The 20,463-nt window shown below is 42.1% G+C and overlaps 2 protein-coding genes across 2 annotated transcripts; one reads left to right on the top strand and one right to left on the bottom strand.

Annotated features, from left to right (window-relative positions):
• The first annotated feature begins 732 nt into the window (after window positions 1-732).
• Window positions 733-14,695, top strand: adpgk2 (ADP-dependent glucokinase 2). The gene is made up of 7 exons (XM_030077042.1): window positions 733-993; window positions 4,931-5,090; window positions 8,580-8,770; window positions 9,330-9,426; window positions 9,723-9,859; window positions 10,715-10,851; window positions 11,517-14,695. Exons 1-7 carry the CDS (start codon window positions 798-800, stop codon window positions 12,087-12,089), a joined length of 1,491 nt encoding a protein of 496 aa, XP_029932902.1. The 5' UTR covers window positions 733-797; the 3' UTR covers window positions 12,090-14,695.
• Window positions 14,696-16,490: 1,795 nt separating this feature from the next.
• Window positions 16,491-19,879, bottom strand: drc8 (dynein regulatory complex subunit 8). The gene is made up of 7 exons (XM_030046449.1): window positions 19,855-19,879; window positions 19,541-19,625; window positions 19,125-19,197; window positions 18,600-18,676; window positions 17,277-17,319; window positions 16,840-16,906; window positions 16,491-16,611 (listed from the first exon to the last, which is right to left on the bottom strand). The coding sequence occupies exons 1-7, from the start codon at window positions 19,877-19,879 to the stop codon at window positions 16,493-16,495; spliced, it is 489 nt and encodes a 162-aa protein (XP_029902309.1). The 3' UTR covers window positions 16,491-16,492.
• Window positions 19,880-20,463: the final 584 nt, after the last annotated feature.

Genomic DNA, 20,463 nt, shown 5'->3' with positions numbered 1-20,463 from the left:
ACTAAACCGTCCCCTGTGTATGAGACCATAAAGTCTCCTATTATAGTCAGTGAAGCTGTTAGAATTAAAACAAGTCCGGGAATTAAATAAAAAGATATTGCATTTTATAAAGAGCATCCCAAATCTTGACAAAAAGTTGAAGATATTCATGCTGTGTGTTGACTCCACGTGGATTATTAGACTGTCAGCTGCTGGCTCCCTGCCAACATAAAGGGTAAATAAGCAGCTTTTTGCCAAATTGTGCCCCTCGTCTGAGTGGTTGGTGTTTGCAGCCATACTTTAATTATCGTGTTAGTGCCACGACTCCGCGGGCTACTTTGATAACGTGACTCTAAAAAAGAGATGACTTTGCACTTTCACTGGATTCAGCTGGCAAAGAAACACGTTTGACAAGATTTACTGTTGAAAAGGATGGGGCTCAAAAGTCGGACACTTCCGCCTTGCTGTCAGTAACAACAAACACTCCCCCTTTGTACTGGAGCAAAGAGAGAGGCGTGCTCGTTTTGTGCACCGTCGCTCGCCGTCCCCCAGTCTATTTACAAAGGGCATATGTGGGGATACCCCTCACTAAAATGCCACATAAGCTCATTTCTTAGGATGCAACAAAATATCAGACAGTTAAACCAGCATTCGGTTGTATGAATAACTGAAATGATCAAATTTAGTCGCAAAGCCCCGCCCATCGGAGCTGTAACCGGGAGTCTCCGCTTCGGGAAAACAAACAGCAAACACACCGCACTCTCCGTTCAGCATCGCTCAGCAAACAGCGCCAGCGTCTGTAGCCAGCTAGCCCAACGATGGAGGGGAGAAGAGGGGTTTCATTCATGAAATATGGGTCCGTTTTGTCCCTTTTCGTGGTGTTGTTAGCCTACTGGTTCCGGTCGCCGCAGAAAGCAGTGCTGGACAACCGGCTGGACGCCGTCCTGTCCTCCTTACTCCGGGCTGAACGCAAAGTCGGGGTGAACAACGCCGCCAAGCCAAAAGTAGCCGTTGGTAAGTGGAGGTGGACGGAGCTAACGTTAGCTAGCCGAGCCTCCTGTGAGGGGCTCGGAGCCACAGACCTGGGGTTAATAATCTGTTAGGAGTCACCTCTCTGGCCGACAAGATAAGACTTTCTAGGTTTACTCATCAACACTGTTTTTATTTGAATTTCATCAAAGTGGTGGTCATGATGGGGGGTGGCAGACTAACAGTGAAAGTTAATTTCTGGTTTACTAAGAAAAAAAAATCGATAATAGATCATATAAATAATAAACTAATTATAGTTATTGATGCAGATGAAATTGGGAATGCTTTTAATCGATAACTGTAGCGACGTTTTTTCGGTGAGTTAATCAGATACCAGGAGCACTTGCTGTGTTCACTAACCCCCTGTTACCTTTCTTTTTTTTTTTATCAGTGAGGGTTATGAAATATATATATATATTTTTTAAATGTTAATAATGTGTTTAGGGACGTTAAACACTAAATGAAGTCAAATTGACCCCAAAGATAAAAGGAGGGTTAAAGAAAGAGGCTGCAAAAGTGAAGGATTTGGGCAGTCACGTTGATTTTCTTCATTAGCTAATGTTAAAAACCAGTTCGGTGGGTGTTTGGCTGGTCAATGAGGGAGGCGAGTTCAAATGACTCACAGCCCCCGTTGGACCAGGTGAAATCACCTTCCAGCTGCATGCTGCCCAGGCACCAGACCTGTGAGCACCTCAGCCTCGGCTGGAGGAGCTGTGACTCCTCAGAGGTCCTCCAGCAGCCGACATGACCCTGCTGTGGCTCAGCATGGACCAGTATGTCTGAGGAGCTCCTCCTGTCCCTCACTGCCTCCCACTTGGGAAGGTGTTCCTTTGTGCCACATCCTTTGTGCGCTGAGTGTGGATGTGTGTAACTCGTGTCCGCCTGATTTCATTAATATTGATCATAGCCTGTAGCACCTTCTGGTTTGGTACCATTGATTGGTCATAAATGAGGCTGTGGTGTTTTAGTTTTCTGTTTGTTTTTGTTTTTGTTAAAAGAACTGGTTCACTGGTAAAATAGGGAAAGTGGGTGTAGAGTGCTGTGATGTCCCAGCCACTTTGAACAGTAGACAAAAATAATAGTTTCCAGCGGTGATCATGGCTTGGATACATGGTCTTGTCCTCACAGTGCTATCCTTTGGACCTGGACACAAACAAACTGCAGTGTTCACCATATCTGCCCAACCTTTACTCAGCTCAATAACAGTGATAGCTGTGCTGTCACACTTGATACTCTGTAAACATGTTATGGTAATACTTCCCCCTGGCATTTAAAGTTTTATCTTTATCACAAGTAGGATGGGCTTCATTTAATAATACGTTGGGATAGTTACAACAAATCCTTTTGCGTCAGTTTTTTCCCCTTTCAGACCAGGAAGAATAGAAACCAGTGTGTGTTCTGCTTTTTATTTCTGCCAGGCGTAGCCTGGAGGGGATCATGCGTTTGGTCTAGTGTGTCTCTGTGTGTCTGTCTCTGTGTCTCTGTGTGTCTGTCAGCTGATCGTAGAAACTACTGGGCCAATCAGCCTAAAATTGTTTTGTGCACAGTTATGACTGTATGATGAAAAACCTCTCGGTTGCAGTGATTCAAACCTTTGAAAAAAGTTTGTTCTCGCTACTTCCACTCTCTCTGTTCGTTTAGTGTCTAGCTTGCTCGACCACCACTGCTCTCTCCCTCTGTCTCTCTTTGCAAACTCCTGGGCCTATCAGCCTAGTATTTTTATCTGTCCTATCGTGGCTGTGTTTACTCTGGTCACATGTGAACAAATCCCGGGTGTGTGTTTTTCAGGTGAGTTTATAAAACACTACTGACCAAGAAAGTCAACAGAGCACAGAGGAGACACACGGGAGGAAATCAGAGACTGATGTAATCTGTCAACAAGCAGGGTTAACAATAGGTTAAATAGCCTGATGCTTCAGAATGATGTGTAAAACAGCTGTCGCTGTTTCATACATACATACATCTTTCCATCCTTTCAATTTCTAACACTTATCCATGATGGGGTCACAGCAGCAGCAGGCTGAGGAGATCAGCCCAGATGGTCCCTTCCAAGACCTCATCCAGCAGCTCCTCCTGGGGGATCTCAAGGCGTTTCCAGGCCAGCCAGGATACAAAATCCCCCCAGCGTGGCCTGAGTCTGCCCCAGGGTCTCAGTTGGTTGTGCTTTGAATGGTGGTGTAATAGTAATGTAATAGGATGCCACCTGTGCAGTAAGTCCAGTTGTGAAACTTCCTCGCTACTAAATATTCCACAATCAACTGTTAGTGGTACTATAACAAAGTAGAAGCGATTGGGAACGACAGCAACTCAGCCACGGAGTGGTAGGCCACATAAAATCACAGAGCGGGGTCAGCGGATGCTGAGACGCATAGTGCGCAGAGGACGCCAACTTTCTGCAGAGTCAATAGCTTGAGACCTTTAAACTTCATGTGATCTTCAGATTAGCTCAAGAGCAGTGCGTAGAGAGCTTCATGGAATGGGTTTCCATGGCCGAGCAGCTGCATCCAAGCCTTACATCACCAAGCACAATGCAAAGCATCGGATGCAGCGGTGTAAAGCACGCCACCACTGGACTCTAGAGCAGTGGACACGTGTTCTCTGCAGTGACGAGTCACGCTTCCCCGTCTGGCAATCTGATGGACGAGTCTGGGTTTGGTGGTTGCCAAGAGAACGGTACTTGTCAGACTGCATTGTGCCAAGTGTAAAGTTTGGTGGAGGGGGGATTATGGTGTGGGGTTGTTTTTCGGACGTTGGGCTCGGCCCCTTAGTTCCAGTGAAAGGAACTCTTAATGCTTCAGCATACAAAGACATTTTGGACAATTCCATGCTCCCAACTTTGTGGGAACAGTTTGGAGATGGCCCTTCCTGTTCCAACACGACTACGCACCAGTGCACAAAGCAAGGTCCATAAAGACATGGATAAGCGAGTTTGGTGTGGAAGAACTTGACTGGCCTGCACAGAGTCCTGACCTCAACCCGAGAGAACACCTTTGGGATGAATTAGAGTGGAGACTGCGAGCCAGGCCTTCTTGTCCAACATCAGTGTTTGACCTCACAAATGCACTTCTGGAAGAATGGTCAAAAATTCCCATAAACACACTCCTAAACCTTGTGGAAAGCCTTCCTAGAAGAGTTGAAGCTGTTCTAGCTGCAAAGGATGGGCCCACATCATATTAAATCCTATGGTTTAAGAATGGGATGTCACTCATGTTCATATGTGTGTGAAGGCAGCCGAGCGAATACTTTTGGCAATATAGTGTATTTTCTATAATGAATTCTGTTATATTTGAATCATACAGTAATTTATTTTATAATTTGAAAAGCATAACAATTGACTGCTGAGTCTCTCCCAAGTTTCACTACATTTGCACATAGTGTAGCTTGAAAGGGGAGATACGCCTGGCAGGGAATGTGCAGTCTACTGTGTGCACTCTTCCAGTTTTAATTTGAAGTTGGTCACACAAATAGGTTTGTAATATGAAAATAAGATGAAAATGTGCTAGGCAAAGCAGTCCTAAATCAAGCTCACAGCAAGGATGACGAGTACTCAAACCCAACTCAAATGTGTGTTCTGCTCCTCTCTATCTCTCACAAAGCCTACACAGGCAGACTCTCGTTGCTGTGTGTATTGGCCCTTGATCATGTTGATTTGACACCAGGACTCAGCTGATCTAAGGTCTTGCAGCTCTGGCTCTGATAGCCGTGTGTTGAGGCAGATGTTTTGTTCAGCAGCTAACATTAAATCCAAACCTCAGATCACTTGTGACCTGCCAAAGTGCCTGGTAAAGCTGACTTATTAACTCACTGATAACAATCATTTGCAGTTTTCCATCTGGTGGGTCTGTGGATTTCTCTTTAGCTAGCAAGAACAGCTAGTGGTGATAGTTTCAATGCTTTAATCATGTCTGTCTCTTTCCCTCAGGTTTCGGTGGATGTGTGGACCTGATAGTGGACGGCGTGTCATTGCTGAACAAGATAGGTCTGTCCTCCACAGACCAGCCCCTACATCATGACTACATAGAGAATGCTCAGCAGCTGGCCCAGAGCTTTGCCTACTTCTTTGCCCCGGGAGCTGCTGCAGAGTAGGTGGTGTGTGTGTGTGTGTGTGTGTGTGTGTGTGTGTGTGTGTGTGTGTGTGTGTGTGTGTGTGTGTGTGTGTGTCCGAATAAGGGTTAGGAGTTAGCTATCAACTGGTCACTGTCCAGTTCAGGAAATGAACCTAAGTATATGGAATGTCCTCAAAAGTTCCATAAATGTGTGTGCTTATTCCAGTGATTTGAATACTGCAAACACACACTCGTCCCCCTCCCAGGCTTCATTTGGATGAGAGAGGCTGAGGTTGTGTCTGTTTCTTGGCTTGTTTCTGCATGTAATGTTGTTCTCATGCATTGTTAAGTTTTCTGTGTCTCTCTGACTTCATCCATTTTGTGGCAAATTTGTGATACAAGGTGTGTGTGTGTGTGTGTGTGTGTGTGTGTGTGTGTGTGTGTGTGTGTGTGTGTGTGTGTGTGTGTGTGTGTGTGTGTGTGTGTGTGTGTGTGTGTGTGTGTGTGTGTGTGTGTGGTTAGGAAGTGGCTGTAAGCTATGCAAGACAACCAAGGACAAATTTAAAACTGTTGCTGTGTTAACACCCCTCAGGCTTTTGTACTCGTGCCTCATGCTCTCATGCCATCACCCAACCCCCTTCACCCTCAACTACAAACACGCGCACACACACACACACACACAGAATCCACCATGATGAAAGCAAGGGGAAAGTTCATCTGTGAGGTACACAAGAAAACATGTAGAATTGAGCACAACCACACATCTGCTCACCTTTTTGCTCACACAAAATAACAGACTGTCCAAAAGTAAGCCGGGAGTGCTCCACACCCTTCTTTTAATTCATGCTGCTATGTTTCTTTCTCTTTACTTCCATGCTGTTGATGTTTATCGGTTAGCAAACCTGATTCTCTAGCGATTCATGCTGTTGTAGTCCACTTCTCTCTTTTTTGTCATCCTCTCTCGATTGTTCAACCATATATTTGTCACTGCTCCTGTCCTGGGCTTCAGCGCCTGTGAGAACAGCACTTTTCTTGTTCATTGTCTGGAACTAACACGTAAAGGCAACACACTGACGAGGTCACCATGGAGAGACTGGGGAAGGGGAGCCGCGTGTGTGTGTCTGAGGGAGTGAGGAACACTGAAGAATTTGGTTTTATAATCTCCATTAGATACAGTTCGTTCTAAATTTAGAATCTGATTTTAATTTGACTTGCTTGGTTCTTTGCGGAGTTTGCCGTAGCAAATATTTTAAATGTTTGCCACTGTAGTTGGTCAGTACACTTTATCATTAGAACCCGATTGATGCATTTGCTGGCAGATATTGAATGCTTTGAGGCTTTGATTGTGGCTATGGTAATCGACAACAAAATCAGTATTTTTTTCAGGAGATGATAAACAGCAGCTGGCAATATGGCATCGGAAAAACAACATACTGCGCACTGGAGCTGGCAGGATGGCAAAATTCATTACAGGGCAATGGGTTGCTATGGCGATGTTGGATCGTTTACAGAAAAAAATAGATTATGTTGTAGAAAATTGTTTTATGTATGTTTTATATAATTATAGTCAATAATACTGGCTATGTTAACATAGACTGCTGCTGTGTTTATATCTCCATAGGACTCTAGACGCTTAATTCAGGCTGTTGTTGCACCTGGATTATCACCTTTTAATTGTCCAAATCTGCCATATCTTCTGTTTTGTGATGTACTACGTAGCATCAGGTTGTAAATTCTGTTGTGGAGGTCAGTAAAAAAGTTAAAATATGTTAACTTTTTATAATGCATATCCTGCGTAGTGAACTGTTACACGGCCTACATGTTTTGACTGCAAGCGCACAGACACGCACTTTCTCAAACACACTTACTCACACACACACATGCACACCACATATTTAGCCTGTCACTGTTGCCCCCCCATCCTCCCAAATGGCGAATTATTGATGCCAAGTTTTCAAAGAACTAAAAAGGTGGCCCTAGATTACAGCCTCCTCTTCACATTAGACTGAGCATATAAAATTTTAATGGCATCAGCTGTGCTTTCCCCAACAGTGTGTGTCACTGCAGGTTTTTGTTTTGTTGTCCTTTTTTAACTTACTTATTCAGCATTACACTGGCCAGAACACACCCTTTTCTGAATAACACTCAAGGCAAAATGAATTTGAAGACCATCTACTGTTTAGTGATCATGCGGACAGCTTGAAATGTGTTTATTTGTGTGTTTATTAATATTTGAGTTTGAGTTTTTACTTTTCCTGCTCTTCAGCCCCTGGCAGTCAGCTTGTGCTTAATTTTTTCCTCCACATGCTAAAATCCATTTCACAGCCACATTTAGTTCAAGTGCATGACACCATGGCAGAGAGATAGACACTTTGTGTCTGTGTTTGAGTGTGTGTGAGATACAGATGAGAGTGAAGAGATAGGAATGACAAGCAGGTGCTAGTAACCTTAATACTACTCGTAATCGAATTAGGTTAATCTCATAAGACAGCACACACACAGCCTCACAAACCTGTTTGATAGGTTGAGTATCAGTGTCTGCATGCCCTCTGGAAGACTCTGTTTTTTTAAACAACACATTAGAGAATTCAGGGAATGAAGTAAAGTTTTTTTTCCCCCTAATTTCCTCCAGCACCTCCTTTCCCCTCTAGTTTTCTCTTCCTACCTACTCTCTCTTGTCTCTGGCACTTTTTTGACTAAGAAGACAGACTTATTTTATGACATGATTACAGACCTACTTCTTGGGAAACGTAATGTTGCAGAGATGTGACTAAGGCAGCTTCTTGGCAAAATCCACAAATCAGTAATATCAGCAGCAATAATAAAGTTGTTGAGAGAGACACACATTGTCTCGTATTTGTTTCTTTTTCCCAGAGAGAGCACATCCTGTTTTTCTGCAGTTTGTCACCTTCCCCAATCAATTTTTCACAGCCAGTCCAGTCATCATGAATTTGATCCGACCACTATCCATTGACACACCTGCTTCTCTAACCTTCACGCTCCTGCTGGCCATGCATAATTCTGATTAAAAGATTAACATCCAAATACCTGCACGTTATAATATTTAAATTGGTATTTGAATAAGTGTGGCATTAAATGCTTTGATGGATGTAAAAAAATGGCTTATTTTCCGAGTTCTGAGTTAAGTAGGAGAAATTGCAACTTGAATTTTTATTCACATGGTTTCATGTTTGCCTGCTTACTACACTTACTAACTACACACATACCTTACATTACATTACCAACCATTTCTCAGAGTTTCCCAAGGTTTTGAAATTCAAACTTTCAGATGATAAACCTTACCTGACATTCGTGCCCAGGTTTGTCGGGCAGGATGATTTGAATTTAGTTTGTAAACCAGTATTTTCGACAGTTAAGAATTGTAAAGGACACATAAGCTGTAGTAAATGGGCTAAAAAAAAATACAAAGCACTTCATTTTAAAACTGATGATACATATTTAAAGCTCTGGTCTTACAGTTATCTTATGTCACAATTTTTAAAATTTCTTTTCCTTCTCCCGCAGGCGTTTTGTGATGAACGACACTCTTTTCAGTGAGCTGGTCGAGGCGTCCCGTGAGTTGCCTGGCAACAGGTGGACAGTGGGTGGCAATGCCCCTGTAATGGCTGGTCGCATGGCAACCGAGGGATGTGACGTGTTGCTAGGGGGAAGCTTCAGCCCTGACTTCACTGATGTCCTGTCCCAGCACATCACAGGTACAGGCACGCCCAAACACAAATTTTCATTCTCAGATAGATAGATAGATAGATAGATAGATAGATAGATAGATAGATAGATAGATAGATACTTTATTGATCCCGAAGGAAATTCAGTATGTCAAATGTGTCATTGAAATAATTCTCATCTCCCACTCTGCACACTTAAACCTCCATAAATCCCTCTCTCTTTCACTCCTTTTGTTTCACTTTCCTCTCTGTTCCTGTATCTTTTCCTTGCACTGCCTCTGCATTTCTTCTTCTCCTCTCATACCAAACCGATCCTCATCCACTCCCCCCGCCTTTACTCCCCGCACCTTTTTCCTCTTCTTTTTCTTCCATCCATCCTTTTCTCACTTCTTTGTCCTTCTGTCCTCCTTTTTTTCCACCCACTCCTGCCTTCACACTCACCCCGCCTCCTCTTTTCTTTATTGAATTGTCCTCACCGGTTCTTTCCCTCTCTTCATCCTGCATCCATCCCTTGCTATTACTTTTCAACCTTTCTCATTATACTTTCATCCTTCAATGCCTTCTTCCTCCTGTTCCTCTCTCTCTTCAGTGGCCGGTAACACTGTGGAGGAGCCAGACATTCATCTGATCCTGGAGTATCCATCTGGAGCCAGCTGGGGGCCCTACACCTCACGCAGAGCCAACAGGTCAGTGATACTTGAACATCCTGATGTTTTGAGTATCATGTGATAACTGATCTGAGAGATAAAATAATGTGTTTCTGTGTTGCTGCACACAAAATTGTTACTTCTTTAGTTGTTGCTAATTTATATTTCAGCTGGTGTTTGTTTTCAACACTCTGCACAGAAAATTAGATTCAAATAAATATTACAGGTTAATCAGTCAATTGTGGTGTATGGGTGCTAGTATATTTTAAGATGCATTTCATTAATTCATATGAAAGGTATGTATGGGCATATATTTGGTCTTGTGTGCTCTATAGGTACATAGTCCATAGTGATGACCACAACCCCTACCTGGACTCTATGGAACATTTTGCTGAGAAGCTCAAAGACTTCAATGCAGATCTACTGGTGGTGGGTGGGCTGCAGATGATGGACAGCTTCCCCTTCCAGCCAGGTGAGAGGAAACTTATACCCTGGCCTTTTGAGATGGAGTTGCAGCGTTTGTTGTTCAACAGGTGCAACAGGTTAATATTCGAGTTTTTCAGTTGGAAGCAACTCATTGACCTAGGAAGTACAACTTGGTGCCTGTCCCAAAAGAGAACAACAAAACCTCACATCATTGTTTTCACTGCTTGCATTTTCTAATGTTTCGCATCTTGTTTCCTCCAAAGATTTCTGGGCTTTAGTTTCCAACAAACGCAAGCAAATGGTGTTTTCAGTTTCCTGTTGCATGGGTTTGGCCCTAGTCCTGGCTAACACATCTTGGAACCGCTGTGGAAAAATGGCTTGTGTTATCCTATCATCTCCAGCTTATAAGATGGTCCCACAATGATCTGGTGTTGGATTTGGCCACACTTAGCCTAGACCTAAAATGAGTGAGAGAGGTTGAGAGCCTAGGAGAGAGAGAAAAAGATGAAAAAAATGTGTTTTGATATTGAGAGAATGAGTAACTGTGATTATAGCCTGTCTCTGTGACTGTTTATTTAGTCACTGTTTAGTCATTGTGTGTGTGGGTGTGTGTGGTGTGTGCGCACACTATGTATCCCACTGGCAGGCCGTGACTAACTTCCCATTCACCACCAGACAGTTTGGATAGCAGATCAGCTCTGTCCTATCTGATTCAACTGCTGTGCTCTTTCTGTCTCTGACTTAATCCCCTGTTCCTCCTCCTCACTCTCTCTTTATCTTTTCTCACCCTCCCTCCACCTTTCATTTGTCTCCACTTCCCCGTACTTTTATGCCCTTCCTCTTCTCATCTCCTAACCCCCTTCCCTTACTGTTCCTTCTTCTTTCTCTCTCTTCTCTCCAGGTGAGCGTAAGGCTCTCCTCTCCCGCCTGGCCACCCTCCTGTCCACCTCTTCTCCGCAGATTGGTGTCCATTTTGAAATGGCCAGTTTTGTAGAAGAGGACCTAATGGAAGACCTCCTTCAACTCGTCATCCCCCATGTATGTATAAAAGAGCGAATGAATAAATCGACACATTACTCAATTAGTATGTATTATAAATCATGGTAAAGGACTGATTATGCATTCACAGTGGAGAGGAAATATGTTCATCCTGGCAAAATGGAAAAGCAGGTAGTCAAAATTTAAAACACATATCATATCAGTGAGGTCATTGGAAACTAGTCCTAAAATACAATTTCTTAATTGTCTTTTGTTTGAAAATTTTCTAAGATAAATTTGACTTTGGCTCAACATGAACTGTATTTGTTGGTGTGTAGCTGTAGCATATTGATTCTGATTTTCTCCTTTCTAATTTTATCTTCAGATGTTACCGTATGTTGACAGTAGTGTCCTTTAGCTGTATTGAAAAATGAATACATTTTCGTTTTCTCTTAAAAAGAAGTGGACAGTCATGGTAAGAAGACTACCACTCCTGCTAAGGAACATGAAGTAAAGCCGGTGTGGCAGTTTAGAAGCTGCAGGAGCACCAAAGTCAGGGCCAAAGGTAGAAGGGGTACTCAGGCATAATCTGTGTGTGATTCTCTCTCACAAACTTTAACTTGACCGTATGCCATGCCAAAGTGTGCTGTATGAGTTTGTGTAATGTGTTGTGCACAGTATGTGTGCTTTCATTTTTATGACTGTATATCTGATTCTGCTCCCAGGCGGACTCTTTAGGGATGAATGAACAGGAGCTTCCCAACCTCCTCAGCCTGCTGAAGGGCTCCAACATCACGGTGCTCTCTGATCCCAACCCTCGTGTAGCTACTGTCCTTGACCAGATGAGAGAGTTGTATCGCCTCATCAACCAGCGCTACAAGGACATGGGGGACGCTGATGAGGAAAATGGCACAAACAGTGCAGGTGCCAGGGCCAAGCCGCTGACCCGGCTCCACGTCCACACGCTGGCTTTCCAGGCCATGATTGTGAAACGTGGCTCCCAGTGGAAGAACACCATGTCTGCCACCGCCAAGGCCTCGCTGACAGCCTACCGCCACGTCTGTGGCTCTGTCGACATCGACCCCAGTAAAGCACGGCTCATCATGGATGACTCGTTCTCCATTAGCCGGCAGGAGGGCAGCCAGCGTATCCCTCTGCAGGAGACCAGGCCTGTCAGCTGTTGGGACGAGGAAGACTACCAAATCTGTGTGGCGCCAGTGCTGGTGTGCACTGAGGTTTACCAGACTGCAGGAGGAGGGGACAACATCTCAGCTGCTGGACTGGTGCTGCAGATCTAAAGAAGGAAACTGAATTCTTTATCTGTGTATGAGGTTAACAAGATGTTAGTAATCAGTGTGGCTAGGGAAACTTGATTTAGGTGTGACACGAAATGGCCATTGGTGGCAACTATGGCTACCACTTGAGGTCAGCTAATGCTACCCACCCTTTCAGCTGATGTCCCACAGGAGTTTATAGGGAAAAGTGATTAGTATCACTTATTGTTGTCATGTTGGGTTACAGTGATTTGGCAGTCAGGTGAGACAACTGGGTTTTAAATATATACGGGTTCAGCTACTAGCTGGATTTTTGAGGCAGATAAAACAGAGGGGCAGTGAAAAGGCTGTACAATCAAAGGGGCGGTATTGTAAGTTGAGTGGCCGTTCCTAAACAGCCTTATGTGGATATTTGAATGTGCGTACATGCATGTCAAGGGTGGGTTTGTGGAGGGGGTCAGTGATTTCATCCTCCTTTTATTAATGCTAAATGGATAAGAATATATTCTTTGAGGAAGTGCAGAGTCCTATATGCATCCAGTTTGTCTGATTTCCAGAGCAAACACTCTTGACTGAGCAAACACTGTCCTGCTGTGTTCCACTTCATATCAGAAACCCAAAGATTCAGCAACTCTGCCAAGTCATTGTAGTCCATCCTCTCACTGAATTGCCTATTTCTCCAGAGAATCATGAGCCTCTAGGAGAGTTAGGCCTCAGCAGGGATGACATAAAGAGGGAAGGGGCAAGGATAAAGTCATGTAGACAGCAGGATATGCTATTTGACACTTGGTAGCGGTAGTGGTACACTAGATAATGGGTTTTTCCTGTCTAGTTCCAGGTCAGAAAACCCTAATCTCTCAAGTCGCAATTAATCAATGAGTCAAAATCTCTAGGTCTGTCCAGTGAGCAGAGCTTTAGTCATCATTGCTTTACCACTGAGGCATTTCCAGAGGGAGCCAACCTGAGGCCTGGAAAGTTTACAGATGCTGTCAGTGCCACAACTTAGTTAAAAGGCTCTACCCCTGCCTCTTCCTTCTCCACTCTCATTCCATTCTCAAAAATAAAGGATATATTAATATCCAGAAAGCCAGCAAGGTGGTGGCGTATCTCACACGTTCCTGAGGTGATCAGCTCCTTTCATCCGGATTGGAAACTTCCCATAACATGTGAATGATTAGCATTCAGGTTTTGAGTGTGTTTGATTTTTTTTATGGTGTAAGATTGTCATTCCTCTGTGTTCCCATTGCAGTGCAATAGTACAAAAGCAGTGTTTAGTGACCACTGTTAGTAGCTGGGTTTGATGTTGCAAGTTTCCCCTCTAGCTCCATCTTCTCTTTCTTCTCTTCTTCTTATATTTTACCTTTTCAACCTATCCACTGTCTTCCTTTTTCTGCCTCTTCTCTGTACTGACCAATGTTTGAGTCTTTTACTTTTTGCTCTCTCTGTAGCTCTTGAAGGACCAAATAAGTGGCATGGACTGTCCCAAACGACTTCCCAGTGAGGGAGAAGTCTGTTGATGGCAGCTGGTTCTCACATTTTATGGCTGGATGGATATACTGGAACAGAAAATCTGTTGTTGTTGTTTTTGTCTGTGTAGTTTTATGAATTTTGCATTATTGAACAGCAAAGTGGATACAGAGGTGTTAGCATACGACTCGAGACTTTGAACGTGACTTGAACGCAGGGTGTCACTAGTCCATGATACACCCTGCAGAGCCACAGATCTCACACCGTGCAATATTAAGCCTTCATCTCAGTCACAGAAGGATTTACAGCCACCTTTCCTCTTCTTTGAATCCAGCTCAGCATGATGTTCCATTTCCTTTCTGTGTGTTTGTTCTACTGGAGGTCACCAGTGGTCAGGCCTTGACCCAATTCCCATTTCTTTTCTCACACACACACTCATCCCAAAGCCACTACTTCATGAATTCCTATCTCGAATGTAATGCGGAGATAAAAAGCAGAGGTGACAGTATGGCCTCGTCTCTCAGGGGCCAAGTTCATAGTCCTTTCATTCCTTCAGGTTTGGGATCAGTTCAGTTTAACACTGGCCACATCAGAATGTGACTTTTACTTTAAAAACAAACAAAAAAAAAAAACAATAAATTAAATGGTAATGCTGACAATTTAAAATATATTTTAGCTCTGTTTATTTACTGTACAGGTTGGGCTTAAATGGGACTGATGCCAATTCTGACTTCATTAGTTTTCTCATTTTTAAGGAAACAGGCATTCCATCATGGATCCAACTTCCCAGTCATTGAGTTCCTGAATGTTCTTTAAAAGTATACCTTGACATTTAAGTTGACTATTTTTCCTCACCTGGACAATTCAACTATTGTTTTTTTATAGGTTTTTTGTTCTTGATTTCTCAGTGGCTTTTCTGCTAGCGCTTCCCATTGGGTTTCAGTGGTGAATGCCAGCAAGTCATTTTGTTACAATGCAGCTACCGTCAGGTCAAGAAAAATTAAAACTTTAAAGGTAAAGGTATCCATAAGGGAATGTTTTTTTCCTATGTAACAAGATGGTCTTGTTTTCATGCTGCTCTTGGACTATGTTGATGACAAATGAGCCTTTTATTTTCTGATTTTGTGTGTTTAGTAAAAAAAAAAAAAAAAAAAAAAAAAAAAGTCTAATGGTGTGTGATTCTTTGCTGTAGTCCAGACTTGCTTGCCTGTCTTTTTATTTTCTGATTCTTCAAATTCAAACACAGTTACTGGAAGCCAGTAATAATGGGTCCTGTGACTTGAAACTTATTTAAAGCAAAACTTTGGCTTGCATATGCTACCGTATCACATAAATATTTTAAGTTGTGAAAATATCATGTCATCCATGTTCCAAACCTGTGTTTAACTGTTCAGCTCTATGCATGATGTCAGATTATGTGTTCACAGTCAAAGTCATATGATAAAATGCTATGTTTAAAAAAATCATTGCTTAATTTGCTTGTTTTCTGCATACATCTGTATAATTAGTTTGAACACGACTTGGGCAATTAAATATCTTTATTTTTATATTCAAATGAAAGAAAACAGGAGCACTTTATTTGCCATCCTGAAAGTGATGCAAGAACAAGAACTATTAAGCCCAGGTTAAATACGAACTCTTTTGAATGTAGTTTTAAGCAAATCCATAATATATCGTGATAATTCCTCGTGAAATATTTTCGATACACTTGTACCAAGTATTGATATTCAAATTTTAAATTTAATTTGCACAGATGTTCAGATGTGCTCCTGTGAGCAAAATTTGTTCTGCCTTTATTTGAACTGGAACTGTTTCTGTCATCTTCATGTTGCAGTCGCTGTCACATCATTGGTTACTGCTTTTTGAAAAATTATTTTGCCTTTTCCAGGTTATTTTTTTTCTCTTTTTCAGTTACACATATCATCATGTCTCATGGCTGATTAGCTTAAAATATATCTCACAATCGCCTGTATCGTGATACAATATTTATCGTGGGTGAAATATTGTGATAGTATCATGGCGAGTTATCCAGTGATTCTCACCCCTATTCACAGCTTGCCTCAGTACCTGTTTTTTTCATAATTCATTTTTTTCTTTAGTAATGACAATTTCCTTTTCCTGTGTTGAAAATTAGTATTTTAATTAATTTTTAATTTTAATTAATTAAGAAATAGAGAAACAGGTAAGTGGCTAACTGGCTTCCTAGTCATCACAGCAGACAAGATATCAAAGTAGGACTACATTCAGATGTAATAAACACGTCCTCAATAGCTCCGCTTTTCCGTTGGATGCTGCAGCACATGAAAAGAATTTCTGCAGCATGTGCATAGATACATTTACAAATTTACAAAAGCACATGCATTCAAATGATACATGCTAGGTGCTGAAAAATGGAAAGAGAGTCCGCACACACTAGATATACCACTGTGTTCATTTGTGCAATCACATGACCTGTCAGGTGACCACTCCGGACAGGTGGGTGTCTCTGCATGTCTTCATGTTTGCAGAGGGCCTTCCTCCTGAAACATCACACGGTGGTTTACCATTAAATGTTCATGCGAGCATTATCTAATGTACATTTCCCAATCTAAAGTGATTCTCGGATCTCAGCACATCTTTGCCATGTTAGAAAGACAGAATGCTGGGCTTTAGACATTATAATGAATATGGGAGCATAAAACTACTGTATCAAAATGAGTCGATCGATTTATCATCCTTTAATCGTCTCTCAGGCTCCTGCAAAGAGAGCTGGTCCTCAATGTGCCGATTCCACCTCAAACTTTTTAACTGAACTGAAATCTGGTGCTGAGGACATATATGAGCTGTTTGTATTAATCACAGAATACCAGATACCCCTTTCCTGCAACACAACGCCTGACAACACGTACAGGCTCACACACAACACAGCAGTGTGTCTGTCACGGTCAGTGGGTAATATCCCTACATGGTCTTGCAGTTGTCTATGCATCAGTGTCAAAGGTCATCATGCTGATAAAGTCTTTATAGTAGATAACGTTCTTCTCGGGGTCCACGGCTGCCGACAGCATCTCCTCCATCTCCTGCTGGGTGAAGGGCTCACCTGGTTTAGATAAGAGTATTTCTTAAAAACACAGAAAGCCTAACAGCAAACATAAATACAGAATATAGTACATTAAAACACATGCATGCACAGACAGACATTGGCATTTTGTCTATGTTTTGTGTGGTTGAGGGGAACATCCTCAGGGTAATATGATGTACTTCATTACAAAGACTATTCTTTTTTTTTTTTTTTTTAACATTTAAGAATTGCACGCATCTGCTTTACCTTCTTGTGTCATGAACTTTGTCAGCTCCTCGGGCTCTAAGTATCCCTTCTTCTGTTGGTCCAGGACCTGGAAAAAAAGTGGCCTCTTTGAGTGCCTTTACACCTCACAACAGTAATTAACACTAATTATTACATGACAGTGTTGTTGCTGTCTTTGCAGCCTGTTGTTTTCAGTTGGTCAAACCATAACAAAATTTTCTGGAGGTTTAAATTGCTTGGATCAACTTAATCCTGGTAAAAAATGTTGAAGGTAACAGGAGGCTTAATGATGTCCATGGCCTGCGGGAGTACTTGCAGGGTACAGCTGACTGCACAGGGCTGCTGCTGCTCATCTCTCTTCATGCCTGTTAGCTGCTTGGACTTGTCACGCTTAACCTCACAGCCACGTGCACTGAAAAACTGCAGACTGCAGAACAAGCAGCAGCAAGTGGCCTCACCTCAAAGGCCTGGAGCAGGAGGTCCTCAGGTATGGGGCGGAACCTGACAAACACACACACACACACACACACACACGCTCAGATGTAACGCAGTCTGAAGCTGCAGAGAAGCAGGAGCATACAGGACGTGATGATTTCATGTTTTTCTGCACCAAGGGAATCATTAAAGTTTCATAGTAGCTAAAGCACTTAAGCACAGGGCTTTCCCTGGCTTTTAGAGACACTTGAAACGTTGGTGGGCTCTACATGAATGAGAGCAATATATGCTTTAGGAGCTTATTTAAAACCAGTTTAGCAACCTTACACATGGAAAAGCAGAAATGGAAAAGAAAGAGGTTGAATAATTTAAAGAAAATTCACATTTCATGTTTTTCTTTTTCTTTTTTTTTTTTTTTTGAAGAACAAGAAACTACCTGACAAATGAATGAGCATGGAAAACCTTGTATTTGTACTATGTATGTACTACATGTTCTATTTATAGTATTTTTCAAACCTGTTCATTTTATTTTTACGTCAGTCCATCCAAGTTTTGTACTCACAATAAAAGCTCAGTCAGCAAAGATGAGAAGAGGAACCTGCTTCTACTTTGTTGCTTCTACTTTTTGTCATCTCCAAATTTCACAATAAAAACTGGACAATGAAAAACTGCAGACGGTTGATGGAGAAGATGACCATTTAGACTCAACTGGCAAAAAATGTGGAATAAGTTTGTAAAAAATAGGAAAAATATCAGTGAGCTGATGTAGACCCAATTATCATATTACGTGCTTATTCCACTTGTGTCAGTTGAGTCTACAGGGTCCTCATTTCGATCAACCCTCGACAGTTTTACAGAATGCCCCTTTAAAAGAATCTGGTCTAATCGAATCGTTTCTGCATGGAAAAGATCACAGCGAACCCAGTTTCTGTTTGGAAAAAGGAACTCAGTCACTTTTACTGCTAGGACATTTGAAATGAGACTTTGTGCTTTTACTGCAGTCGATTTTTACAGAGGAGCTTCTACTTCTACTGCCGTAAAATATCAGCAGAGGAACAGTACTTCTACTGGAGGAGCAGTTTGTAGTACTCTTTCCACCTCTGTCTACTCAAAGTACTGCAGTGATCACCTCAAACTATTGGCAAAATATAAAATACAACTGAAACTGTTTCCCAGCCAGAAGCCAGTACTTGCTCTCCTGATATTTGACAAGTGAACAAAATTTAAAGTTTTCCCAATACTACACCATTCACCTGCCCCTTTAAATCCTTATTGATCCAGTTAGGGCCACAAAACTGTACAATTGTCAGCAGCCAGGAGACTAGCATGTGTTGGCAGAGTCTTACCTGCGCTCCAGCAGAACTTTGGTCATAACTGGGAGGAACCTGTCAAAGTGGATGTATCCTATACGGTCCTCCTCCACCTGCAAGTGCAAGACAAGGTTTCTGCAATTTGGGATCAGTTATCACCTTAAATAGATTTATTCTTAGCATTAAGTTCAGAATTTCAAGGAGCCTGAAACATTTAATCTGTCTAGATGAAGCTTCAAAGGCAAGATAACAACCTCCCTGTTTATATCCTGCGTCTGTCATGCACATCTCATTGATCTTCACAGATGCAGTGCCTTTACGCCACCAAGTTATCATCACCATGAGATGCTCTAAGCTGCTTATGACCCATGTTTCAGGTAGAGAGCATGATGACTCTGAAGCCCTAAAATCACTGTTTGAGAGCTACTGGAGCACAGCCTCGCTCTCCTTCTTTCATTGTCATTACTCTGTAAGCTGCTCTGCCTGATGGTTTGGGCGACTGGCTGGTTCATACACCCCATAATATGAAAAAAAAAAAAAAAAAAAACACGCTGTCCTGACCTCGGCTATAATGTCATGGAGCTCTGCCTCGGTGGGGAAGCAGCCCAGAGAGCGGATGACGGTGCCGATCTCCCTTAGAAAAAAAAACAAAAAAAAAAAACATTAGAGGCAATGAGTAGTTTCAGTTTAAATTCACTGCTGCCTGTCTGAGCACATCATACACATCACCTATATCATAAACTGCACATTTATCAAAACACAGACGGTCCTGGACTGTGCCAAACACAGTGGAAAGAAAAGACTGGTCAAATACATATTTATTAACAACATAGATAGAAAGATGTAATTTATTGAGCCAAAATTGGGAAATTCTTGTGTTCTAGCAGCAGCAATAGTAGGAGACAACACAAAATACATTTCTCAACACTAGGAGAGAGAGATCTTCACCACAAAAAAACTAAATTAAGTGAACTCACCTGACGTCCACGGTTTTGTTGGACTCATGGTCAAACGCTCCAAAAGCTGCAGAGATCCTGCTGTGGATCTCGGACACCATGACTTCTGCACAGACACAAAGGATGCGAGTTGAGGGGATCGATAAATCAGTTAATGATCGATCAGTCACTTTATGATCCACAGCCCATATGTAGCCGTAAAAGTTACTAAAGCTTGGTACAGCCCGGGTGTGTGAGTGACTGTAGTGCATGACGCTGTCTGAACACACCTGGACAGCTCACTTAACTCACATGAAAAAAAATATTTATAAATGATAATAAAAACTCACACGAACCTGCGCTCACCCTGTCCTCCGCCATGCTTTTGCTTTGTGTTTCCCATCTGTTGCCTAGAGACGGACTGATGACGTCACTACTGAGGAGAACTGAAGCCAAAAGCCAAAAAAAAAAAAAAAAAGTTTAAAACCATAACTCCTAATCAATTTATATGACAAAACATATGACGGGTTTTCTAATCCAAGTCTACTCGCACATGTATTTTTTTGTCGTTTATTTATTAATTTATTTTGTATTTATTTATTGACCGTGAGTTGTGTTAGCCCTCTTATTAACTTGTTCATCATCAGCCGATATTTGAAACGTGTTTCTTTATGAATTCCCTCTTGTTAGGGCAGCCTTCACCAGATGTAATGCCACTTAATTTAATAAAGAAAAAGAAAACCGAGAGGAACCCGTTTAGGCCAAGTGGCCGCCCAAAACTGTTTTTGATTAAATAAATAAATAGAAAACAATACAAACAAACAGATATACACCAGGAAAACATGGCATTTCAAAAGAATAAACCAGAATCCTTTTTTTCTTAACTATTGATATTTTTGTTTAGGTTTGATGACAAAGTAATCTAATTACTGCTGTAACAGGCAAAACTGACCAGCACTTGGTGT

Source organism: Myripristis murdjan, chromosome 3, assembly GCF_902150065.1.
Source record: "Myripristis murdjan chromosome 3, fMyrMur1.1, whole genome shotgun sequence".
NCBI classification, from domain to species: Eukaryota; Metazoa; Chordata; class Actinopteri; order Holocentriformes; family Holocentridae; genus Myripristis; species Myripristis murdjan.
The sequence above is the reverse complement of the archived record's forward strand: the minus strand, read 5'-3'. Positions and strand labels throughout refer to the sequence as shown.

Coding starts and splice junctions, on each gene's coding strand:
- adpgk2 (XM_030077042.1), top strand. CDS start 798: ATGGAGGGGAGAAGAGGGGTTTCATTCATGAAATATGGGTCCGTTTTG. Junction 994..4,930: donor CAAGCCAAAAGTAGCCGTTG/GTAAGTGGAGGT, acceptor TCTTTCCCTCAG/GTTTCGGTGGATGTGTGGAC. Junction 8,771..9,329: donor CCTGTCCCAGCACATCACAG/GTACAGGCACGC, acceptor CTCTCTCTTCAG/TGGCCGGTAACACTGTGGAG.
- drc8 (XM_030046449.1), bottom strand. CDS start 19,879: ATGGCGGAGGACAGGGTGAGCGCAG. Junction 19,198..19,540: donor AACAAAACCGTGGACGTCAG/GTGAGTTCACTT, acceptor TTTTTTTCTAAG/GGAGATCGGCACCGTCATCC. Junction 16,612..16,839: donor AAAGTTCATGACACAAGAAG/GTAAAGCAGATG, acceptor TATCTAAACCAG/GTGAGCCCTTCACCCAGCAG.